Genomic DNA, 26,959 nt, shown 5'->3' on the forward strand with positions numbered 1-26,959 from the left:
GGGCTCCCGGTCTCGCCTCTTTTCGTTAGGGCTCGCTCGGTGCCGGCAGAGCCGGTGCTGGAGGTGAATCGTGGCACGCGGGGGTGCTGCTCTCGTGTCTGTGCTCACACGGTAGAAGTCAGGTGAGGACACGGGTTGGCGAGTTCACGTGTCGCTGGAAGGCCGCCAACATCAAACTGCGCTTCTATTCTGCACACGCTGAAATCCTGCAAGATGAGTTTCCGTGTCTTTGAGAAACGAGGCGTTTTTATAAAGCCTACGCTATTTTTATGGCAGGGAAACTGACTTTCCTTTATTCTCCAGAGTGAGAAAAATGTGAAACAACACTAACAGAACAGAATAGTAGAGCGAACGACAGCACATTCCCCCCTCAGAGTAATTGCTGTGTAACCAGTAAAAGAAAGGTGTTGGTTTAAGACATCTCTTTTTTAAAGTCACTGTCCATTTGTACTTTCTCATAGCCATAAAATAAACACTGCAAGCAACTCTTGCAGTGTTTATTTCAAGCCAGCTGAATTGTGGCTTGCTCCATCTTGGTGTCTTAGCGTCTTCTGCTAGTGGACCTGCAGAATTGGAAGATTGTTATTTTTCTCTTAGTAGTCATTTAAATATCCTAAAATATTTGCTATCTAGGGATCCAGGTTCTTATCCAAACAATATTCCATCTGAGAATTAGAATCTAAAATGGTGTTTGCATTTCGTTCATAGTTTGTTGTTGCTGTTTTCATTTTAAAATTGCTTAAATTCCTAATGTTACTCATCCGATGGCGGTAACTTGTTTTTATTTGTAACAAGGACCGAGCATGAACAGATGACAAGTAGTATAAGTGCCACTCATATACATGCCACTTTTGTTACTATGCTGAACTCTGAGCCCTCTTATCAGCTTAGCAGTTTCTGCTTGTTTTTGTTTGGTACCATGTGTTGTTTCAGGCTTTGCCTGGTTGTTAATGTTGACTTGTTAATACTGTTTTTTATTGCAGTTATAAACCTGAAATAAACGTGGAAAAATGTCTTCTGATGTGTCAGAATATACTATCGGGGGAGTGAAGATTATATTCCCTTGCAAGGCTTACCCTTCACAGCTTGCTATGATGAACGCTGTAAGTAGATTCATGTTAGCACCTGCTGAGGCAATAGCTTATACTTTGCAGTACCTGTCAGCCCTTAGGAAACTAGTATGTTAAATTCAGAGCCTCCAATATCTTGAGAATTTCAATTGCAATGTAACTTACTGGTCTCTGTGCTGTACGATGATTCCTAGCCCCTGACAGGGTAATGTTGAAGTACTCATTTGGATTTGTGAACATTGAGGGCTAAGAATCAAGTTGTCGTTTGTAATAGATACGCTTATTTAAGTAAATGTGTTCTAATACAAATTTTATATAACTTTGTGAGAATGTAAGGAGGAAATGATTTCGTAAAACGTCTTTTAAACAGAACGTAGTGCTTCAGTAAGTTTTCTCTTTCATGAGAGTTTCTGTAAAAGAATTATACTTTATATTTAAGAAGTTTTGAGCTCTTTTTTTTTTCTCTGTGGGGCAATTGCATTTGTTGTCTGACATGTTTTCAGTGTTTTGGTTCTGTAAGATTAAAGAAAGCAAGCTAGCTCCATCAGGTGTTCTGAACAGGTAAGCGTGTCACAGCCCCCCGTAAGTGAACCTTATGGAGCATGTTCCTCTTGAGAAAAATACAGCTAAAGCTTGTTGTCCTGTGGTAACTCTGAAGGATGATTGGGTGGGATTGTTTTTGTTTTTTACAAGATAGCAGTTGTCCTGATCTATTTTTAGAAGCATAGTTAAAGATATCCTCTTTTTTCCCCCTGTTAATTCTGATCTTGTTCTTGTCATTCTCTTTAAAGATAGTTAAAGGCTTAAATAGCAGGCAGCACTGTTTGTTGGAGAGCCCCACAGGAAGCGGCAAAAGCTTGGCATTACTTTGTTCTGCATTATCATGGCAGCAGTCTATGTATGGTAAGCTGTTGTAATGTCTGTTTGCATCGTTTTTGTTACCACAGTAAGTTACAATGAATTGTTGTTTTTCAGCCTTCGACAATTTGGCTTTAGGAGTCTACCTAGGTCTTTGACCATGGTTGTACGTACTGGCTTATTGTCAATGAGGCGTTAGGCAAGCAAAATGGCCAGTACTACTTAGCAAAGTAATTGTCGTGTTAAAATGGATTTAGCTATCTGTTATCATAAGGGAATTTTATGGCTGTTGAAACTTTAAAAGCAAATACCTGTGGCTGGCAGTTACGCAGATTGAATTGCAAAAGAGGGGTATTTTTCAGTTCTGCAAGTTGTTACAGTTCTTTGCGCTGCAGTTCTTCAAAGAGTGATGACAGCTTGTTCAGTCTGTGTAGCGTGTAGAGGGATGTGAGGTTTATAACTGGTACCTAAATGAACTCTTTCATCTTAACTGTTATGAAAGTCTAGTGCTCATGTATAATCCCGAACAGGTTCTAATGGAAGACAAATGACCGTGTCCTTTATCTTCCTTAGAGAAATCACTGCTTAAATCGTCATGTGAAAAGGAAGACAAAGAGCCAGAAACCTTACCACCGTGTCGCTGTCTGTGTCATTCCCAATTGGAGAGCAGTGAGGCTGCTACGAGTGTGAATCATGGTGCTTCTTGTTCTTCTAATAATTATGAAACAGAAAGTTCCATAAAAACTGGAAGCCTGCAAACAAACACAGGTAACTTCGTACATAGACAGCTAAGAATCTCTTCTAGCAGTAAAATACATAGCCAACAATGTCACTTTTTATGCTTTCAAGTCAGGATCTATTTTACCATCATAATAGTGGACTGCTGCTTGATTCTGCCCTGCATGGAATTGGTAGTCTAGAAATTCCCTACATCATGTGTCTTAACCATATTTGTAATAGATTCTGTTTTTTAAATGTTGCTGCTGCTTAATGCATTTCTAGTAGTGGACATGCATTTAAAAAAAAAAAGAAAACATTTTTTTATTTTTCAGAATGCCAGGAAAGCAATACCCTAGCTTCAAAATTGTCTGCCAAAAAAAGGGCATCTCTATGTGAAAATGAGAGTGATGATTTTCAAGTAGACAGGAAAAGGATTCGTCCTTTAGAAACCGAGCAACAGGTGAGCAAAGTTTATTGGCAGTAAGATTACCCAGGCACAGCTCTCAGACAAAGCTGTCAAATGCCAATCAACGTTTCACAGAAAGGCACAGAGAATTGTTGAGTCATATCACAGTCATAATTTAGATTGACAGATTTTGTTCATTTTTTGTAACAAAGGAGACCATTGTAGCATTATATTATTCATAATGCCATGTCCTAAATGACTTCTTCCATGTTTAAACACTTAATATCCCCAAAGTATATGTATTACCAGTTGATCTGTAACGTGTAGTGAAAGTATGAGATTCTAGACTTGAATGCTCTTGCAGATATATTTGTAAAATACAAATAATACCATGGTAGAGCTGTGTTTTATAATCTTTTCAAAATGTCTGCTTTCAAATGTAGTTATCTCTTGCTTGTGGTGTGGAGTGTGGTATTTCTGTGACGTTTTCTTCATGTTCACCAGTATTGGTATCACATGACTTAGTACTTATATTCCTATGTGCGCTGTAAATAGTTTAAATTGCTTCAGAGTACTGGTCAGACAGTTTCCCATGTCTAAGTTTTTATATTAATATGGCTTGAACTTATTTCTTGTTATTTTAGCCATGGAAGTTTTCTTGTATTTATAGTATTATAATCTCTTATCAGTTTTGTAACAGCATAAAATAAAAAAATCAAAGCTCAGCAGTAGTTAACTGTTACACGTTTTGTTATTGTATTGAACTAGTAGTTAGAATTTTATAGCTCTTCCTAAATGACATTTGTGTAGCTTAGATTTGTATAAACTTGTATAAACATGTATATTATGATGCACTGTATTATTGACACGAATCCAGTGGAAAACATCTTAAACAAAACATACGTGGCTATTGTAAGCACATACTTCAGCCCCATATGTTTTAATGCAGTACTTTTTTTTTCCGTTTTCTCCAACAGGTTAGAAAACGGCACTGCATTGCAAAGGGAGTCCAGCTAGTTGATGCTTTAGAAGTTTATAATCAGAGAAAAAATGGGGAGCTGATTGTTCATTCTGAAAAAAGTGTGAAAAACCTTACTTTTTCTCCCAAACCAGTAAGTAATGTAACATGTTTTCCATCATGATTGTTAGTTGAAGAGCATTTTTTTTTTGACTGTAAAGAGATTATGCATAACATGTAGCTTGCTAATCGAGTTTTGCAAAACACTGTGCTTCCAGCTGCTTTATGGCCTCGTAACTTGCTTTAAAGTGAAATGTTGTCACTATTTGTAGCGAGAACTGCAGTGGCTGTTACTGCTAATGGTGGTGTCTAACCAACATGGTTTGCAAAGTGTAAGTTATATCTATTCAAGTCGTTCTTGCAAATAGTTGGTTGAATTCTTTTAGCCACAGTTCCCCGATAGTGAAGAATCTGGCTCTGCAATTCAGCCTGTAAACTTCCAATATGTGGCAGCAGTTGAATAGGATGAGTAAAATTCGTATGGTATATCTGCATTTATAGTGGGTTTGTGACATCACTGAAAAACTTAAAACTAGGACCATGGAAATTAGGCGAGATCGCTTGACAGTTTGTAGGTGTTGCCCAACTTGCCATTCTTTGTTTGGCATATGTAGTAGATGAGAGACAGCACTTCATATTGAAGCGTGTGCCTTTTAAACATTAAAAGAAATAGTGTGGAGAAAGCTGGAGCTGATCTTTACAATATATTACAACAAAACATTACTAATAAATATTGCACATGATTAAGAAGAAAAATCCTGTGTTACTGTGATACTTATTTTTGTAGTAAAATGGTTGCTTTCATAGCAGAGGTATCACAGAAGTTGAGGTACAAATATGCAGCTGTTTCTGAAGCTTTCTGGTAGGCATTCTCTGCAATTCTTGGTGTTTGGGTTTTATTAATTTTAGACAAAAGCATGTTTAAGCAAAGCCAGTAGAATGAAAAATATGGCAGTGCAGAGATGAGTGTGAGATGCCCAGTTACATTAGTGATGTAGCTCCCATGAATGCTTGGCAAGAACTATTCTGTCACAGCCTTTGATAATATTCAAATATAGGAGAATATGAAATTGTGTGAGTTTGAGGCAAATATGAGAGAAGAATGAGTTCTGTCCCCTACTACTTTGTTCAGTATGGAAATCTGAAATCTTGTTTTTCAAAAGGCAAAGAACATTCTCCCTTTCTTATGTTGTGTGTTGTTTTATAGTAATACCCATCTGTAGATAACTGTCCTTCGAAGTACAGGGATTTACATGCACATTTGGAAATGTGCTTGGTTTCAACAAGCATTTGGATTCTCTTAGCTCTTTTCCAACAGCACTTGGCCCTTCGTATGACTGAATGTAGCTTTTATTTTAATCAGTGTTTGTTTTAACTTCAAGAGCTGCTTTCCAGTATACTCTGCTTTTGTAAACACAAAACAAGCCAAAAGCTTTGGTATTGCTTTAAGAGACTGGGAGATAAATCTTTTCTTGACAGAAGTAAAGCTGTTTTCTAGGTCATTTAATGGGAAGTAATTTTTATTAGTTTTGAAAAGTTCCACAGATTTTTGAGTAGAATATGAACGTCAGCTGGTACTTTGAAACACAAAGGCCAGCAGAGTGTGCTGTTGATTTTCAAATAAAAAGACCTTTCTTATTTCGTTGTCAGATTTGCTTTAGTGTTTTGTTATTTTTAAGGAAACTCTTCGTTTTTTGTAACAGTGGTTGAGCTGTAAGCTAGTGCATTATAACACACTCTCCATGGGTCTGATTTTGCAGATAGGCAATACAATATGCTGCTCATAATTTAAACTCTACACTGTTTACTGCTTCTTCAGAAAGTAAGATGTAGCTGATGAAGAAATACATGTTTGTTTCTTTGTTTAAGAATAAAAACAGTGATAATTTCTTCAAAAAAATTATCTAAGAATGAAATGATTATTTTTTCTTGTGATGAACTTTTACTTTAGCGGACTGAGAACTTGCCTGATGTCAAGAAACAATTGCAAAAAGTAGAACCTTATTTGTCGTTATTAGCTTTGCAGCTGAATTCTAGGTTTAAAACATGAAAGCTGTCATGGCATAGGCTGTCAGGTATGAAAAATGCTTTTCTCCTGTGGCTTATCTTGATTGAAAGTTTACTGAGATACATTCAGCGCTGTTGGTGTAATTGACTATGCGTTTAAGATGATAGAGTCAGTAAAAATATTAATTCTGTTCCATACTTAAATGTTCTGGCATATAGTTTTAGGCAGGATAGCACCGTGAACAATGCATGCATCCTTTGTCTAGCTTGTGTTCCTGCAGCCAGCCCTGTGCTCAGGGCAGAGGTAGCTCCTTGTCAGGTGTTCCTTCACGCAGAGCCCCCGGAGAGGGACTGGGTGGGCGCCTGCCAGGCAGGAGAGGGGCTGCCTGGTGCTGGTGTGTCAGAACAGCACCTGCAGGTGTAGGACCTTCCCTTCTCCCAGGGGGACTGCCTGCTCTCAGCCCAGGGGCTGGGGATCCATTTCTGCCCTCTAGCTGTTAGTTCTTGTGAGAGAGGGCAGTTCTAGTAGGAACTTAAGATGAGAAATTATACCCTTATGGTACCCTATTACTGCTGTGAAAGCATATGGTCTGAGAAACTGGGGCAGCTGGGCTAAGGAATCCCCATTTATACTTCATTAGAAAAAAAAAAAGAGAAGTAAACAGTAAATGGAGAGTAGTGTAACAAACACTTGGGGTATCAGAAAACAGCTGTGAAAAGAATCTATCTTAATGTGCTAGCCTATTGCAGTTTAACATATTGCTTACAACCTCCACAAAGGAACTCGAGTGACTTCTGTTACACATTCCAGGGGACTGGCAGCCTGTTACAATCAGGGTCTGGACTCCAGAATAGGCTAATTTACCGCGATGGGATGAAGAAAGTTGTGGATTTGTATTACACGCTCTCACCTGACACCGTATCTGATCCTTTACCTGCTGACTGACGTTTTGAATGAGCTCTTTGAAGCAAGTTCCAGCTTAATTAAAACGTTTGCTTGGTTAGCAGTGATCTGTAAAAGGCTGTGATAAATATTGAACTGGGTTCACCTGCTGGTTACTGCGAGAGGATAAACAGCTGCTTTGTGTACTTTAATCAAGAGGCTGCAGGAGCAGCAGAATACTGTGCTTTCTGAGAGCATATAAAGGAATAGTTGAAAAGCTCAGGTAATGTCACTGCTGATATCCGACTAGATTGTGCTTGTGTGATATTTCACACAAGAAGTATTCACTGCTGTATCATTTAGATGGCTTTGTAACCAGGAAATGTAGATGGAGATATGAAGAGTGCCTCTTATCTCTTTGTGTTTCAAAGATCACAGCCTTGGTGTTTGTTTAGCTCTAATTTACACGTAGGACAGGTCTGTGGACTTGATTTATTCTTTTATTAATCTGACTTCTACGTTTTTGCCATATAAATATTGATGTGCTAGGCTGTTTTATCTGCCTGCTGACAGAAGTAAAAACAAGCTGGATTAGCCCGAGGTCCATATAGTCTGGTATCTGATCTCTAACATCTGTTACTGAATGTGTTTGATGAAATACTGAGGAGAGTAGAATATATTTTTTTCCCTCACGAAAAATAAATAAATAAACAAATAAATAAAAATCTCTGTCCCAGATTCAAACAGCTGAAAATGGGTTTGGGTCTGAAGCCAGAGGGTATTGTGAAATAGTTTTCTGTTGTCTTAATATTAAATGTTTTTACTCAACTGCCTCCCCTACCTATGGATTGTTTTGTAAATAAATTGAGAAGTTTTCTAAGTTGGGTATGGTTTAGGCAGTATCTCTGTGCTACGGGTCTGTGGGTTTGTACTTTGAGGTGACATTACTCTAGGAACTTCCACCTTGGCCCTTTGATCAGAAGGTATGTGCTCTCCTCTTTCTGTAGCAATGGCAGAGTACCATCACCGTGCTGGTTTTTGCTGTGTGATATTGACAGTAAATTGTCTTACAGAAGTACTGAACTACAATAGCCTGTTTTTCATAGAATTTAAAGATGGCCAAACCATTTTCTAAAGGACAACAGTGTAATAATGTAAATAACACAAACTGTTTTTAGCATTCTGTTGAAGTTTCCCTTTGTTACAAAGGCATTCTAAGAAGGTTTTTATTTATTTATTTGTTTAGGTCTGGTGGTGTCTGTGGCTTTCAGAAATGTTAGGACTACTGCTGGCAGTGTTATACTTCTTAAGGTTACTATAAAAATCAGTCCAGGTTTACAACTTCCTTAATGTTGATTTTTTTAAAAAAACTTTTTCAAAGTAGATGGTAACATTTTAAAACTGGAATAGTGGTTGAAGTGCTTCTTAAAGCCAATATTATATCCATTTCAAACCTTATAACAAAATATTTTAAGGCCACCTGTAAAATACTGTTCTTATGTGTAAAGGCTTATAAATTACACTCTTAAGTCTTCTTATGGGAAGAAGTATATACGTTTTTAAAGCCATCACAGAAGAGGTTTCTGTTCATGTGTATGCAGTCCAAATAGAAAAGGAAAATGTGCATATACGTTTAGATGTGTTAGCACAACTTCTGCAAAATAGCTGCTTGATTGCTCTTAATGTTTTATTACTTTTATTTGGCCAACTGCATATGGGGCATAGCATTAGCAGTGAAGTACAAGCACTACGGTGTTGTCTTTGAGTTCTGCAAATCCGTTTTACCTCAGAAAACACAATCCGACTCGAATTCAGATGAAAAGCTCCGTGCATTCCTAAAGGCCCTGCGGAGTAACTCAACTGCTGCTGAGGCATTACTCGTTAGCACAGTGATGTGAAGGTCATTATTTCAAAGAGAAAAATGGAATATCGTCGCTAGAAATGTATCAAGGTACAATTTGCATCGCAGCTCTCTGTGCGAGTACAAACGGAGTCGAGTATTGGCACATATGTAACATATACCATATGTCAGCTGTTTCCTGCCTCGCTGCTGACAAGAGCCCCATTCATAACTCTTCTTTTTATCCTTTCAGTGAATAAGTAATTATTCAATATAGAAGGCAGGATATTTGGAACCGGCCATTTAATGTGGCAGCACACCGTAATGAAATCCGCAGTTACTGGCAACCTGAGAGGGGCATGTAACAATTCCAGCATGGGTGTAACTTTATCTGCTTTGAGGGCCTGTTTATTTGGCACATCAGTGAACCTTTTATCCCAGTGAGTGACAGCTCCAGGAGAGTTACGTTTACATGCCTTCTATTAGGTATTGTAATATTTAATGGGGGACAAGGCTGAGTGGGACCGAGGGTAATGTGAACTTGCTTTTCCTCCGAGCGGGGGCTAAAAGACAGCTTGATCCCCAGAATTGTGGTGTAACACACAGCATGATTTAGCATTTGTTTATAATGGATAATCTTACTGATTACAATTAAAAGGGGAGGGAGGAATATCTGAGCTGGCAGCTACACGTTGTTACTTGCACTATCAAACTGAAAACCAAATACAAATCCTTTCATACTAGAGGAATTTGTTATCTTTATAGGAGATGTGCATAGACGTGGTTACTCATGAATTACTTGTTTGCCATGCGTCTTTTCATGCTAATTATTGCAATTTTGTGACGGTTGTTGAGGTGCTTTATGTTATAAAATACATTAAAAAGATGGTGCTTCTCAGGAAGAAAAAAATTGTTTAACAAATATTTTACAGGATTAATTTAGGCTTAGAACTATCCCCTATTTTGTTGTTTATTCTCATTGTTACTAGATATAGTAGCATGTCAGATATGTTTCTAAGGGAGTACATATGAGGTAGTCTGTTTTATCTGTAAACAGATTTCATTAAACTGTCTAGATTTCTCTTACGGTACTGAAAAATGTTCTTGGGATTTTAACTTGGGTGTCTAGTCTCAACGTTTTATTCTTTTAAGGCTCTGAACACTTCTTGTTTTGTAACAGAAGTGTCCTTATGGCAAAGTTTATATGTGTGAAGATCCTTTACTTTATTCACATGTATATTACATGTGTAAATACTCCATGGGAGTAGCAATTCTTTCAACAATTAGGTTATGATAAGGTTGTTGTTAGCGATTGCAGAATGTCTTTTAAGAAATGTTAAAGCATGCACATCACATCCTCTCATGCCTGAAAATCCTAACTTTTTGCAGTTTGATAGGCCGACCTGGTGATTTAACAGGATATCTTGAACTATCCCAGAGGGCATTTTCTAAACAGACTATAAACAGATTTGGCATGTTCATCTTGCAGCGGGATTTTGTTAATCTTTTTTTTTTTTGTTTTGGGTTACAGTCTGTCAGCTCTTGCACTGAGTGTTCCTGTTCTTCTGGAAAAGAAGCTCATAAAGATGCTAGTAACACAAAGAAGAAAGACAAAGGAGATCAGTCATTCATTCCCAAGATATTTTTTGGAACACGAACACACAAACAAATATCCCAGATTACCAGAGAGTTGAAGAGAACAGCATATTCCAGTGTCCCTATGACAATTCTTTCTAGCCGGGATCATACCTGTATTCATCCAGTGGTATCTAGCAGTAGTGCTAACAGGAATGAACTGTGTGTAGAATTACTGGAAGGAAAACATGTGAGTAATTTTGTTTCAGAAAATGACCATTTGCTTAAACATGTTGAGTGAAAGGTAGTGAAACAGTTGAGATAACTTACAACGTTGATTTCTTTAAGCTGTGTTGGTTAAATGAATCTGGTAATACGGTTTAAATTAAATACCAATTATTAGAAAATGTTGATCCACAGTATCAATACTGAAAAACATGCGATAGGAATAATATAGTTGATTATACTTGCAAGTTTAGCTATAATTTCAACAAAAATTTGTTTTGCTCAAAATATTTTCCCTTAAAAATGATGAAGTTACGCATTCAGGACTGGTACCTTTGCACTTCACACACATGAACAACAAAAGTAAACTTTGTTAATGCTGTACACAGTGTGTGGGATAAAATTGTTGTCCAGTTATCTCTATTTTTCTAGGGATTTAGTTTCTTGTATCATGTATATATGAACGTTAAGAACCCTTTCTTTATTGAATTAACCACAGCTGATTCATCCATATTAATCTCTTCATGGTATGTTTTTCATTATTGCCCATCATATAAAGTAGCTTTAAAAAACGTTCCAGTAAATAAAGCCAAATGCAGATAATGACTTTGAAGGTTTTAAGCTTACTTGTTTTTTCTGTCTGTGCTCATGTGCTTTCAGGGCAAGTCCTGTCCTTACTATCATGCTGTTCATAAACTCAGTGAACACCATGCCCTACAGTCTGCACATAACCTGTACCAAGCTTGGGACATTGAGGATCTAGTCAGCCTGGGAAAGAAGCTTCGTGCCTGTGCATATTTTGCAGCAAGAGAGCTCATGGTGGGAGCAGATATTGTATTTTGTCCTTATAATTATCTCCTAGACCCACAGATACGGGAGAGTGTAAGTATATTTGTAAGATAGGGGTTGCAATAACTGGAGTTAAAGTGAAGTTTAAACAACAACAACAAAACAAACAAAACCCACCAAAATATTAGGTTCACTGGCTGTGGTCAACTGAAATCCTGTTTATATCTGAATATTATCTATAAATAACTCCTGGGTTAAATATGTTTTTTTCTTTTTCTTAAATGGATGTTTCTGTATTCCAAGTAATGCTTCTCCTGTTCTTATATTGTAGCTAATCAGTCACGTTTTTTTGTTTGTTTTTTTTTTTAATCAGTGGAAAATAAACCCTTGTAAACTTCACAGCTGTTGGGCTTATGGAGTGTAGTATGTCCAGATTATTTTCACTCAGGCTGAGCTAAGGCTTTTTTCTGTTTGTTTTTTTTTTTTTCTAGGCTACAGAAACTGGATCAGAAAGATGAAAACTTTCTGTGGCTTGCACAATGATGTAGAATATGCATTTTTTAAAAAAAAGGATACAGTTAGCTGCTGTTTCTTATTATAGTGTTTTACTCTGTTTTACTAGTTAATCATTTTATTTTTTAGATGGAAATTAACCTAAAAGGCCAAGTAGTCATTTTAGATGAAGCCCACAATATTGAGGACTGTGCTCGGGAGTCAGTAAGTTTCAGCGTTACAGAAAGTCAACTCAGAGCTGCTCGAGAAGAGCTAGATTCCATGGTCAATAACAACATTAGGCAGAAGGATCATGAGCATCTACGGGCTGTGTGCTACTCTTTGACAAAGTAAGGCAACTCTTTTTAATTGCATTATGTCAGTATTTTTAAAAAATATCATTTAGACTCCTTTTGCTAATGCAATTTGCTGGTTACTGTGTTGCATCAAATAAAATGCAATAGAAGTACGCTTCTGACTATGCAGTCACCTGATATTTGTTCATTTGAGGAGTACAGAGGATTTCTTTTTGTTTTAAATCCTCCTTATTCAACAGAAAACATTGAAATTCTCTTTAAAAATGTGCTATACTCGTGAAAGTACTGATATTTCTGGAGCTTACTGTCCTAGTCTATGAAGTTCAGTATGAAAATTTTACCTGAGATGAATCAGTTGTCTTTTAAATGATTCTATTTGCTTATTTGATGAGTAGTAATAGCATTGCTTTCTCAAAGCATTAATTAGTGCGCATTTATGAAATGCTTTGGGAGCCTTTGACAGGAAGTGTTTTGATGAACGTGTTTAAAGGAGCATTAGAGAGACATTTTTTCCCTCAAGACTTTTCTGTGCTAAAGCTGGAGGGAAGTTCTACCAGAACACTATTGTCATGTATAGCTGAAATAGGAGTCATTGGTCCAGTACAAGACTGCTAACTTCGTTACAGAGAGCATAGGTAGTGACGCTTAATGCATAAAAATGTCAGCCACTTCCATTACAATGGTGTTTTAAGTTGCTTCTATCTTTGCTGTTTTTGAGTACTTATACAGTGCTGAAACTTTGTTTCTTGAAATTTGTTCTAGGTCTTTTATCTATTTAGCCCATGCTTAAAATTGAGTAAGTTCCTAAATCTGCTTTAGTAATAATCCCTGTGCCTCTATGTTTTGGAACAGATTTGTCATTTTTGAAAGTGAATTTATCAATCATGCCCTTTATTTTTCTCATAAAACTTGGCTCAAACTTGAGCAGAGAGTTAAAGCTCTGACAAACTGCTGCACATACCAATTTGCAGTAGAAACTCGTAAAACTTGTCAGAGCATTCAGGTAACAAACTTTGCATGTGCATGCACTGTCCTCTTTGAGTTTCTGATTATTCTGAGGCATGAATTGTCTACATAGTGTTACTGATCCTTCTTTCTCCCTGGACTATATCAGCAGAATATAGCTTTAATGATTAGCTTTTGTACTGATATTGAAACCAAAGATAAGCTGAATTTCTCAGCACCTGCCTTGTTGGAACACAAGTGTCGTGGAGCTTAGTGAACAGAGAAACATGGGTGATTGAGAGAGTGCTGGTAGAAGCACAAGTTGAGCAGTATGGCAGATAGAAACTGCAAAAAAAAAAAACAAAAAAAAACCCACTCTCCACTTCTCTGCTTCTTTTTGCCCTTCTTCCCATAAAGGAAAAAGTAGTAAGAGCAAAAAAAAAAAAAAAAAAAAAGAAAACAGAGAACAGGTAAAGCCCAGAAAGTGTAGAGTTAGTATTGGAAGGGGAGAATCTCAGCAGAAGCTGCAAATCATGGAAGAGGGTGGAAGGAAACAGAAGCAAATGGACTTGGAGGCAGAAGCTAGGGGAAAAAAAGAGGGCACAAAAGCGTATTTTGCATGGAGTAAGAACTGAGAAAGTTGAAACAATGTCAGAAGGTTCCATCACCTGTGGAGAATTTGGAATTCAGCTTTCCAGTCCTTAATTTTTGAACCTTTCGTTTGAGGGATTCAGGGACTGAAAGAAATGCACAACTGTTGAAAACTAGAATGACCAAGTCAGTAGAATAAAAGTGAATAATGGTACCAGTGGCTTTGAAGTTAACTGAACTCTGATTCAGTGCATGTCAAATCATCGTTTTGTTGCATCAGCAGTTGGTGGAATACGCTTTGAAGTATGCTACAACAACTAGTTTGTCATTTTCCCTGTCCTTTCTCTACCCTGAGAGTTAATGCCTGTGTCAGAGAAACAATTTTTATGTTTCTTTTTTTTTTTTTTTCCGTTATTTCTCCTGCTTTGGAAATCTCAAATATTCAAAGTTAGTAAAAGAGGAGAATAGCATGGCTGGAGATTTAATTGCCTTGAGCTTTTTAACCTTATCAGAAAAACTAAGGTTGATTGTCTTGGCAAATCTGCCGGCAGTATGTAAAGCAGCTGGAAAGCAGAAGACTGGGTGTAAATTGCCAGTAATTGGTAATATGTTGTTGCAGAAAGTGACATGGCTTTGCCAAATGTGCGGACAATTAGAAAAGCCTTATTTCAGTTATAAAGGTCCTGGGTCCCCATTCCAAAAAGCACTTAAGCTTGGGCTTAGTGCCACTGAGGTGCTAAAGTGACCTTTCTGAGGAGTTTGAAGATGTACTGGTAGAGGTATACTGGCAGGCTTTTATGATGAGATGCAGATTTACAAGGACAATTTGGATGGGATGGCTTACTCCATTGAACAAACAGTGGGATTTTCTGGTAGGAAGCGAAGGGCCAAATACACTTTCTTGAACTGAAGGCAGCTTGGAACATTTGCTGAATCTTTTCCTGAAAATATTGCATATGCTGTTTTTTATTTCAGAATTGTAGATATCTGGAAATAAAGCTAATTTTATTTATTTACTGCTTTACTCTAAAATAAATTCTCGTTCTAAATAGATTATCAGGTATTCCAAGTAAGCAATTTCATGTTAGATTTAATTGGATGGGGTTTATTCTAGAATTTGCCTTTTTTTGCAATGCTTTAGTATTAGGTTAGGAAGGTGATTGTATCAAGTTTGTGTTATAGCAGAACCATTTTAAAAGTATGCAAAGGCATTTAAAGTTCAGACCAGGAAAACAGAAGTTTTACGTTTCCTGGAATGTTTTACCCATTTATTCTTTCATACTCGCCTTTTCCTAACTGTAGTTTCAGGTCTCTTTGATTTTACGTTTGAGGGATTGGGGCCAAATACTACACTGGTGAACTTCTGCCTGTGTTAGTGATCATCATTCCTTAACAAGATAAAGCAAATTATGAAAGAAGTGATTGGCATGGTAGTATTTATGGATTTTTGTAACCCAGTGGAAGGGAAGGTTTTTTAATTGTTCTGTTGTGCAAATGATTTACAGTGATAGGGCACAAAATCTGGGACTGAAACAGTCACTAAGCCTTGTTGCTTTATTTGATAACGATTAACTGATTTTGCAGATACATATTTTGAACTGTTGTAGAAATGACAGCTGTCTTTCTGATGCCTCCTGCTGGTTGACGAAACAGACAGCTTCGGCATTTCCTGAGAAAGAGGGAGCCTGCCTGCTTTTCTAGACAGAGGGAAAAAATCTTGTAATTCTGGAGGCATGCTTAGGTCGAGAAAATGTTAGCTGTGCCACAGATGAGATGATCTGCATGTTTGCATTCTGCTTTTAGAAGTCCTACCACATATTGCATTGTCAGTATGGTTATAATTCTGCTTAGTTTTCAAGTTGTAGCAGAAGTATGAATATCTGTAGCTAGGTTAAAATAGGCACTTTGTGTTGTCTAACCCTCCCTTACTGTGTGTAGATATTAAAAGGAATCATTTCATGCCTCAAGATTTGTTTAACAGGGAAATCTGTAATTGAGAGGATGACAAGTAATGAGTGGCTTTAAAAGCACAGTAGAAATCTTTCTTAAATGAGCCTGACATCTTATATCATAAGAACGGATTATATTCTAATTCTTCTTCCTCATTATAAAGATATTACATGATGATAAAATATAAATATATGGGGACAGGTTTTCCTCTCACTTCATTGAGCTTCCTCAAGAGCAGCTTCCACAGACATCATTTCAACAGCGGAAAAACTGGCTTAAGGAAGAGCAGGATTCAGCTACCTAAATTCAGTGTTTATCACCTTCATCTCGGAAGTGTGATGCCATTTTTCAAGGTTCAGTTTGTTTTGTACTTGGAATGTATCTCTAAGTTTATGCTAAAATTACTTCTGATTTCTCTCTTTTGCAGCTGGTTAAAGGAGAGCTCTAGTCAACTTGTAGAAAGAGGGTATGAAACTTCCTGTAAGGTTTGGAGTGGAAAAGAAATGCTGAACATTTTACACAAAATGGGAATAACCAGTATTACTTTTCCCATTTTACAGGTAATGCTGTAAGCTCTATAAATCAGTACCAGAGATGTTAAACATCTTGAAGTACCCATAAACTAAATGTTAACACATCTGTTACTTTACTGCAATTTTGAAAAGCTGTCTAAAAATTATACATGATGAAAACCAGGAGTAATCCAGTTAAGCTACTGGAACTTGTGGAGAATCTGCCTTTTAAAGGATAAAATTGATCATGTACAATTATTGAAATCAAGCTGGTTAGTCAGTGATAGCTTTGTCTGTACTATCCATCTACGTTTTTATTGACTGTTGAAATGTACTTAGAGTATTTTCAACCTCATCTATCCTTTTTGTGTAAGCCAAATATGTTAAAAGAATTGTTAGTTTTCCTTTTAAATTCTGTCTTCAGTCTGACTTTATAGGTGGCTTACGTAAACTTTCAAAGCAGTGTGCTAGTTGTCTTGTATCTGTGTTAGCTTTGCTTTTGCAAAGATAACTGAGAATGTTAATACGGAATTTGTTTTGTCTCTTACAGAAACACCTTTCTGCTATCTTGGAAAAAGAAGAAAAAATATCAGTGTTTGGAAGAGAGGAGCTTATTGAGATACCAATTGTGAGCCCTGCCACACAGATTGTGCTAAAAGGGTTATTCATGGTTCTTTTTTGTCTTTTTAAAGATAATAGCAGGTCAGTGCAAAAACATAACCTGAACAGTGTGATGGTGTTTAATTCAGTTTACCAAAGTGTCAATTTCGTTTGAGCAACATTTTGCTATAGTGTCCAGCTTCTGAGCAAAATTAACATTTCAAAAAGCTTTGGAAAATCTACTTATTTGGGAAGAATTTATTGAGAATTAATTTAAATACTACCAAAATATGTTTTTTCATTCATTCATGAATTCAAATGTTGACGAAATCTATTTGAGGGTTAGAGGTTAATTTTCTTGATGCATTGCCAAACTAAATACGCTTCATGGGTTTTATTTTTCTCCATAGCATTTATCGCTTGACTGTTGGATACTAAAGTCAGCAGTTAGTAAAGCTTTCTGATTTAAATCTTATTTTAAAATTTTTAATTATTGTGAAGCTTCATTATTTATCTAAAAGGGAAACTGACAGCTGTTGAAATTTTAAACCTAGAGCAGAGTTACCTACTTCTAGTCGATGTTTTATACATTGCATGGTCAACAGCTTTTTTTTTAGACAATATATTGTATGAGATTATTTTTTTTAAGCTTTTAGGAGCTTAATGCTTACAGTTTTTTTAATTGTAGTTTTAGTTAATATTTATCTCTGTATAGGTATGCGGATGACTACAAAGTTGCTCTACAACAAACGTATACTTGGATGAATGAAAATCAGCCTGATGTTTCAGATTCCAGTGCCTTCTTTACAAATACCAAACAGAAAAGGAAAGCGCGTCATAAAACTGTAGTCCACATGCTTAATTTTTGGTGTTTGAATCCCGCTGTGGTAAGCTGGGTGGGAAGTAGAAGGGCTTAAGTGATTTTATATGATAGCAAAGATCTTAAAGTGATTACATCCATTCTCTGAATTCCTTCTTTTCTCTCTCTAACTCAGGCTTTTTCAGACTTAAATGATGTCAGAACAATTGTTCTGACATCTGGTACGCTCTCTCCAATGGATTCATTTTCTTCAGAACTTGGCGTGAAGTTTTCTATTCAGCTGGAGGCAAATCATGTTATTCGGAACTCACAGGTAAACTCTCCTGAGGTATAATGTTGCCTATCTGTTGTGAAATGAACAGTAATTTGCAAATAAAAATGGTGGCAGACTCTTTAAGTAGGAAGGTAATGTGTAGAACAGGCTGTTACGTAGATTAATGCAATGTAAGTTTTCAAATGAAAAAGAGGGCAATGCTTACACATTCCGTCCATGGAAAAATCTGAAGCTATGCTATTTTGGTAATAACCATTCATCTCAGTTACTGCACCTTCTCTTCTGTTTTTAAGTACTCAAACTCATTTGCTTAGAAATAATCTCAGTATTTTTCTTCACATTTGATGTTTCATTATGTAACATAATGTATTTCATACAGTTACTGTCAGTGTCAGTTTAGTATTAACTTTTTAAATTTGAAATACACAAGGTTTGGGTTGGCACCATTGGAGCAGGCCCGAATGGTCGAAAGCTGTGCGCCACATTCCAACATGCAGAGACCTTTGAGTTCCAAGATGAGGTGGGAGCACTTCTGCTTGCAGTGTGTCAAACAGTTGGCCAAGGAATTTTGTGTTTTTTGCCATCCTATAAGGTAAGGAAATTTTACTTCATATTTTCCCTTTAAAAAACATACACTCTACTTGAAAAATGTAATGTGATTTTTTTCTTTTTTTAAACATCAATATATATATAGATGGTTATAGAATAAATATATTGTAATAACAATTATATTGTAATTTCTTCAATGTGGCATGCAGATTCATTTTTGTGAAAAAGCAGGCTCATATTTGTTTTCAGCAATGTTTGTATCTCAGTTAATATAAAAGTACTAATTTTTTGAAAAATTTTTAAAGCATTTTAAAACTCGTGTTCTGCATTTTTTTCTGTGAAGCAAGGAGGTTTTTTTTCTTTTTTTTTCCTTCTCTGGGTGTCTTTAAAGCATTGCAGTCATCAGTGCAGTTACTGACAGTAACCATTAGGTGACCACATTAGACCAGGTAATGTGCAATCAGTGAAAAAAAAAAAACCAAAAACAAACAGATTACTGACTATAAATTTATTTAACCTAGCTCAGAAAGCTATGCAGTTATACACAATGTTAGCCATCTATAAATAAATCTTGCATTCAATTTATTTTATTAAAGAATTTGAGGGCATATTTCACTTTTCACTATCATCACTATTCTTTTACTGAAGTGTGTAACGTTAAGCAGTACGTGATAGTTGATCTTATTGTATACAAACCTGACAAACACTTCTGAAAGTTTTTTATGAGAATAGTAATCTGAATTGAAAGTATGGAGAGACTTTGTAATGACATTTAATAAAGAAGGAAAGAGATTGCTGGACAGCTCTGGTACCCTTCCCCCTCTCACTGCCCTTATGCTTCACTGAAAGGTCACCTAGCTAAACACGTTGAGTGTTTTCTCTTTGTGGGAACACTTCCATGAACCCAGTGAAAGTATTGATAAATATAAATTGCAGACAATTGAAGGATGATATTTTAAAATCACATTGCCAATATCTTTCTATGGATGCCCTTTTTCATTCCACTTCTTTTATTCTGGATTGGGTTGCCTTTAAGACTAAGAGATTAATATGTTGAAAATACAGAATAATGTAAACGTAAGCATATTAGTGCAAGGAAAACGGCGTTTTTCTTTGATCATTCTACGGAATATTGCTTACCTGCACATTTGCATTTCAAAACTGCTTTTCAGAGGCTTTCATGGGGAGGTTGCTAGATCTCATGAAAAACTGCACCTTTTAAAGAAATGGTTCATGCTTATCAAGATGGCAGTAATATAGCTGGTCATGTACCTCACTGAATGAACTATTATGAGTTGAGCAAATTTCTGAAGGTATTAGATTGTTTTATGAATTGCACTTTCTACTTTTGAATAAGTGGGGAAAAAAAGTCTTTTTAAGTGTCTTAGAAGTTTGAGTACAAAGCTCTGAATTTAGAGTGCCATCAGTGTATCTCTTTTCTATCAAGTTAAACTGATGGAGTTTGAATTTAGACCTGTACATTGGATTTCAGTTTGGTTAGTTACAGATGTGTTTTTCAGTTCAACATTCTGTTTTAGTTTTGTTTAAGAATTTCTGGCTCAACAATGATGTTCTTTGCTCTGCATGCCTACAGAAGCCTTGCTTCTTAGATGGCTCTGTCTGTTTCAGTGCTTCACTTTCAAGCACTTGTGCACATTTTGGCCTGTTTGCCTGAAACTCTTTGTTAATTATCCGTACGTATTTGCTTTGTAAATAACATTAACTTTATTTTTCTGCAAAACCCATTTTAACTTAATTCAAGTAGTAAATTGTGTGTTACTTTCTTTGCTTGTATATAATGAGAGTACTAGAGACAGAAATTGCATCTTACTGCACTGTCATGCAATTCACTTTGAATTTCATAGACTTCAATTTGTTTTAATGAAATACATCTATATTTGCTTTTCTGTTTTGTAAATTAACACTTTCTAGCCTCAGTCATTGGGAATAAAAAGATTGGAGGTATGTATAAAACTACCCACAGGAAGCAGAAGTAGAGAACCCGTGCATGATGCAGTGTGTCATGACGAACAGTGTTGGGAGCCTAGAGCCAGGAGGCGAGCACTATTCTCTCCTTGCTTGCCCTGTTAAAACACAATTACACAATGTCAGAAATAAAATAAAATAATGGCAGAAGTACAACAAACTAAATCATTTCAACTTCTTCCAAGCCTGGCACTTAAGGGGCTTTTATAAGTAAAGTTTCTTCCTCTATATTTTGCCTAGGATTTCAGGTTGCTTTGTCAATGCTAAAGTAATCAACCAACATCAGGTGAAAATGATGACCGATATATTTGTGTTAGAGCTGGTGAAACAAACTCGACCAGAAACATAGTGATTCATTTCAGACTTCTGAAGTGCTCGGTAGAAAAAAAATCTTACACTCACCAAGAAGAGATACCAACAGACTTGAAAGTTTCCATGTGTGAATAAATGGAGGGCAAGTAAATTTCCAAATCTCACCACATTAACCTAATGGTAAGATGAGAAAACTGGATGCTTCTTATAGAACATCAGAGATGAACATTATAAATGTCACCAAAGTACGTGCTGTAGGAGCTAGTGTATTGGTCACATAGTCCTTCCAGTGCCAATGTGTGCAGAAAGCATCCATTAACGGCTTCCATTTTTCTCTTTTAGTATTTCTTTGGGTAGATTTCGACCTGGGAGATTCTGGATTTCTTTCATGTTTTAATGATAGTTGTATGCCTTTTGTGTGAGAAATTAATATTTAGTTTTCCACACATCATATAAGAAATGTTTTATTGGCAGTTAATTTTATTCATTAACAGTCTAACAGTCTAAAGCTATGCTAGTGTTAGTAAAATAATCAGTTTCTTGAAAAATGAAATCAGACCAACTCCTTTCACATCAATGTCACTGAACTGCTGTTACCTAAAAAAAAAAAAATAAAATAAAATTCACCTGTCCCTTTTTTTTTTTTTTTTTTTTTTTTTTTTTTTAATGAGAGCAACTGTTGCAGAAATCCCAGAACAGCTATGTAGAAAAGGTCTGCCTCCTTGTTATAGGTGTGTAATTTGAAATTACTAGATGAAGGCAGAAGTAGAGGAAAGAAGTAGAAAAACATGCCCTTCTCTTAATTAAGTATTTGAATATTTTTTTTTCATGGAAGAGGGACTGCATATGCACAGCAAATATTTGAGATCAATAATGTAGTAGAGTAAAAAAGTATGAGAAGGAAACAATGCATCAGATATACATCTCCACATTTGGTGGTTTTCTCTTATAAACAGCTGTAATGCCATGTTTCAGAATAGTCTACAAATAACAGTTTTTTGTAATTATCAAACTTCTGTCATGTTGACCTTTTTTTTTTTTAAAAATAAAAAAACAACTTTATCTTAACATATACTAAATAGCCATCCTGATTGCTTTTTAGGGATACTTAAAAACATGCTGTTGATACTGTGCAACAAAAATGCATTTATGTGAAAATCAGTAGCAACTCCAGGAAAAACACTCTATAAAAGAGAATATCAGAAGGTGAAAAGATTACTCAGAAATCTAAGATGCTTTTAAACAAGATTAAGATAAGGACCATTAGGGTTCATGTCGCCGACCTGTCTGCATTAAGATATATCTTGCCTGGTGCCTGCATCTTAGATGATTCATTCAATATGTGTCATATCAAAGTCAAGGTATCCAGCAAGGAGAAAAATGCTAATGCTTATAAATTTTAGTGATAATCCATCATGATGAATTAACTGACCTTTCTTTAGTAGCTCTTTTACAAAATAAGCTTTGGACAATAATGTTAATGTTTTTTTTTCCTGTCTTTTTTTTTTTTTTTTTCTTAAGGCATTGTTGGTTAATTTGTATCTGCTAATTGTTGAGTCATAATTTGGAAGTAAATTTTTTAAAATAGAATAAGATAGTTGCTCAAAAGGCTTTGAATGACTTAGCTCTTAAGTTTTACTGATGAAAAGGCAAGAATTCTTCGCTTGAGAATTAAAGATTTGCTTACTTCTTCCTCCCATACCTTTCAGAGGTAGTGTCTGAGCACTTTTCTCTCTAATTTTTTTTTCCCCAACTGACTTCTTTCTAGTAAAGTTACCCAGTATGTCCTATACAAGGCTCTTGTACATCCTGTATTGGGGATGGGTTTTAGTTTTATGCCTGTTTACTTGCCCTTCGTTGGTGTTGAAGAAAAGGAAAAACAGAACAGGCAAAGAGAAGGAGGAAACGAGAATTACAGGACTAATTGAAAGCACTGCTCCATTATTGAGCTAGCACTTTGGTAACTAAGGGTATAATTAAAAGCAAACAAAACCACCAAAAAATCATTTTAAGTCACTTTATCGCAGATGCTGTTGGACTTGAGGCTGAACTGTAAGGATAAATATTTGCAGTACAATCATCCGACAGGCAACATGGATTGTTCTGAAAATTCATATTTCCTGAAATTTCAGGTGTGTTTTATAGGCACTGTATTATATTCCTGTGCTGATGGCTAAGAAGATTCAGGAGGAAAACATTCTGTAGTTGTTCATTGAAAAAGGCTACAGAAATCTCAAATTTTAAGGACTAAGCGCTGTTCTGGTAACTCAACCATTTAACCAAAATTTATTAAATCTCTTAAATGTAAGACTTCATGATCTCTAATGAGGCTTGGAACTTGTTAGTTTCCTGAATTTTGATAGTTGCTTTATAAATTGCTCATAGACAGTTTTTGTGGGGTCAAGCAAACCAAGTGATCTTAAGAAGAAAATCGTATTTTATCGGTATTTTTGCTTTATGCCCCAGCAGAACATCACCTTGGGCTATATTTGATCAAAAAGTGATTGTTCTTTTCATTTATTCTGTAGAGGATATGAAGTTCATTAAGTAATTTGGGCTTGGCATTGATGCAGTTCTACTTTCTTGGTTTAACTGCAATAAACATGAGTGGTCAAGAACAGTAATGCTATGCAAATGCATTTTCTGTTCTGATTAACATAAATCTGGATTTTTTTTCCCTCTTATCTCAATTGATGGCATTTGGTGCTCTAGAGCCCCAAATGCAATCCATTTCAATTTGAAGAAGACCACTTCCATATGCACTGCTGGTCGTGGTAGGTTACCAGGAGCTGGTTTGGAATGTCTGAGGTCAAAATCTGGACATCCCAAGCCCTGAAAGTCATGTGTAATCTAAAAGGTGGGTGATTTTTATTTCTTTGAGTCTGGAGCATAAACCAGTTCCCAATTTTTATCCTGCTATTTCTAGTTTCAAGGCAATAGGTATAATCTGAGTGTAGTTCTGCCATGTTTAGTTTTCACTTTTCAATGGCAAGCGAATGAATTTCGTGTAGAGTGACTCTGGAACCCCAACGCTGGTTTTGGGCAGACTGAGACTCCTTCGTTTCAGTTAAGGCTGTTACTTGGAATAAACAGAAGGGACCTCTGTTTAACCTCTTACTATTGCACTTTTCTGCCATTGCACCACAGTGGGCCTGCACTGGATATGAGCACAAGTCCTTGAATATATGGTCTCGTGGCCTGGACATAAATGTGCCACCCCTGTATGACAGGCTGAGGGACGGATACAGTTTCAGTATTAATTCTGAATGTCTGGCTCTTTTTAGGCTAAGACAAATCCTCCCCTCACCTCCATTTTTATTTTTTTAAACTAGAAATTGTTTGAGATTGGTATTAAAAAACAAACCAACAAACACTTAAGTTTATGTCAGAGTGGCAGAAAATGAATTGATCATAACACAAAAAAAGAACAGAATACTTCCATTTCTAAAACTTACCTGAAACACAGTTTTGTAAATAAATTATAAGAAACCCATTTTTTCCTACCATCAATAAAAAAAAATGCTGCCTTCTGACAACTTTTACTTATTTAATAAATTACTTCAATAAATTTACAAAAGATGGTAGTCTGTTTAGCCAGGCCTATTAAAAGCATTAAGATTTGAGCACTGGCTGTTAAAATGAGTAAATGGCAATATCACAAAGTTAAACAAATGCCAAAAAACATTTTCCAGAGTACTGGGATTGTAACAATACCATTAATGAGGGCAAAGAGGTTTTAATGCAATTTGCACATTCTAAAGTTTCAAAAAGAGGTTTTGAGTTAGTGCATTATTAATGTTCTGAACATCTGGAACTGTGTAAGAGCCATAGACATTGAGCAAGTGCAGGGTTTCCCCACTAGGTCTGATGCTGACTGATTTCCTCCCTAGCGAAAAGGTTGTTTTAAGAAGTTTGAGACAGTAAAATGACAATATCCAGATAAGAGATAAACATTCCACAGCGTCTTTTTGCTTGTAATGTGGATGGGGGAAAAATTGGAAGCCATTAGGTTTGTGCTGTTAAAAGGTGAGTTTGAAATTAAAGAGGAAAATTAGTGTTTGCACCACAGATGGTTGCTCTGTGGTGTGGCTGCACTGCTTGCAGAAGACTGATGCGAGGAATTACCTGGTGCCACTGGTGGGCTCCATGAGATTGCCCATGTTTTTCTGTTAGTTGTGTTTAGGCGTAGGATGCGGAGATAAATGCTTGATCAACAGTAATATTTGCCTTGATGTTCTTGTTGACAGCTGTAGGAGTATGTTGAGGAAGAGATTTACTCCTGTAAATATTTGCAAGATGTAGGAATGTTTGCACCCAGTGTGTTTTATGGCAGAGTTTTGTTCTTTGAAGTAACATAAGCATTAACTTTCTGCACCATTTTAACACTACAGAATGTAATTTAAAGTATTATGGTAAACAATGTGTGTCTGTAGCTTCAGATGTTGTAACTATAGCTAATATCCAGCATCACATTCACTGGGATGAGAAGAGAGAGGCCTTAAACAGGCTGGCATATCAGAGGTAAGTTACGAAATAATTGTAAATTAATAATGATACTCACTTTCTGCGCAGCATTTGCTTGCTACTCTCAAGGGAAAGACATTCTCTTACTTCAGAAGCCTGGTTTGTTTGAGCCAAACAGCTGCACTGGTGCTATTACAGTATGTAAGAAACCCTAAAACCAAGAAAAGACTTTAGGGAATAGAGTTCTGTCATCCTTGCTATCTCAAATTGTATGCAAGTACCTAAAACCAGAATTAGAGCAAAATGATGGGAGAGTAATTAAACAACGTGGGAGAAGCTCGTACTCTGTGCCTCTGTCCTGGCACTTAGGGCTCTATGCGATGTCCCCCTGGAGTTTTTTTTTTCCAGTAACTGCAGGCTGCTGAGGTAGGTCTCATGACACTGAAATGACCCTTTTTTTTTTTTTTTTTTTTTTTTTTTTTTAAAAAAAAAAAAGAAAACAAAACCAAAAACTTTTCTTTGGAAAAAAAAAAAAAAAAAAAGGCTTATTGCCAGATTCTAAAGCTGTGTCTTTTGCCTTACTCTGATGAAAATCTTAGGAGAGTGATTTCTGTGTGATGTGGCATAGCTCAGGGTAAATAAGTGGTCTAAAATAGCTGATTTTTAATGACTCAAAAACTATGCATTTCAACATTTGTACCTAATAAACGTAGATGGAATTTTGCTTTACTTGTTGACCAGTGTTTTTTTCGTTGCTTGTTTTTCACTCTCACCCTGCACTCATAGATATCTTTCTGATCTTTATCTCAGCTTCCTCATGTTTTTATGGTTTTTGTTGGTCCCATTAATCATATACAATATCTTTACTTTCAGTTTTATTCTACATTTTTTCCATCCTTTAAAGGTTTAAATGTCTGTAATATAAACTAAGTATTGGGGCCCTTGCATTCGTCCAAAAGGCCAATTTTCAGGCTTAGTGTGCATTATCTGAGGTGTCTTCTGAGAACTACAATGGCTCCTGTAAATCTTACTGCGATTTCTGAAGTCTACAGTTTCATATTTTCCCAATGACTTGGGCATAGCGAAGAGAGGTATGTAAAAATCGCTGTGTGTGATGGAGGAGTTCAACCCTTCCATCACAACGCTCTTTTCACTGAAGGCTTTTGGTAGTATTGCCTCAAATAGGAAAGAACAGTAGCAGAGGGAATAGTGAAGTTTATAGAAAAGAATTACAATGATTATTCTATAAACAGGTACGTAATCTTTACCCTCCAGTTCTGTTGCAAGCCTCCTCTTTTCATGTCATCAGTTTAATCGAGTTCCTTTGCCAAGCTAAATTTGAAGACGGAGCTGACAGTTCACACCCTGGCAAGATCATTTCTTGTATAATCTGGGAGGCTGCAGCAAAAATATTTCCCTAGGTTACAGAGCCAGAGTGGTGCTGAATTCCACTCCAGAGGAGTAACTGAAGTGCTGTAAAATCACTCCTGAACTTTAAAGCTGGTGCTTGTCTTATTATAACGTTTTCACTTAGATTTTTTTAACCTAAATTGTGGGTTTATTTGCCTATTTATTTATTTTTATTCATTGCTTGGTTACTGGTGGCTTTTGGCAATGCACACGTGATACAAAGCAGGCCAAGAAAATTTTTGGGTTGGGTCACAGATCATTTTATATCTTTCAGGCTGATGACTGACAATCGGAGCAGTTGCACAAGATTTGTTTTCTTTCTTAAACAGTATGACAAGATCCTAGA

General features: G+C 36.3%; 1 protein-coding gene across 1 annotated transcript in view; it reads left to right on the forward strand.

The window, feature by feature from the left end:
- Positions 1 to 26,959, forward strand: part of BRIP1 (BRCA1 interacting DNA helicase 1) — a gene marked incomplete at its 3' end in the record, with an annotated part of 109,082 nt that overhangs the window by 259 nt on the left and 81,864 nt on the right. Inside the window, exons 2-14 of the mRNA XM_084299376.1 lie at positions 984 to 1,107; positions 1,866 to 1,973; positions 2,502 to 2,696; positions 2,981 to 3,108; positions 4,032 to 4,166; positions 10,334 to 10,627; positions 11,263 to 11,484; positions 12,034 to 12,233; positions 16,114 to 16,246; positions 16,749 to 16,900; positions 17,514 to 17,685; positions 17,794 to 17,931; positions 18,323 to 18,484. Of these exons, the coding sequence (XP_084155502.1) occupies positions 1,011 to 1,107; positions 1,866 to 1,973; positions 2,502 to 2,696; positions 2,981 to 3,108; positions 4,032 to 4,166; positions 10,334 to 10,627; positions 11,263 to 11,484; positions 12,034 to 12,233; positions 16,114 to 16,246; positions 16,749 to 16,900; positions 17,514 to 17,685; positions 17,794 to 17,931; positions 18,323 to 18,484 (2,136 nt within the window). The 5' untranslated portion in view covers positions 984 to 1,010. The remainder of the gene's footprint in view (positions 1 to 983; positions 1,108 to 1,865; positions 1,974 to 2,501; positions 2,697 to 2,980; positions 3,109 to 4,031; positions 4,167 to 10,333; positions 10,628 to 11,262; positions 11,485 to 12,033; positions 12,234 to 16,113; positions 16,247 to 16,748; positions 16,901 to 17,513; positions 17,686 to 17,793; positions 17,932 to 18,322; positions 18,485 to 26,959) is intronic.

Source organism: Netta rufina, assembly GCF_964035555.1.
Source record: "Netta rufina genome assembly, chromosome: 21".
Taxonomy (NCBI): Eukaryota; Metazoa; Chordata; class Aves; order Anseriformes; family Anatidae; genus Netta; species Netta rufina.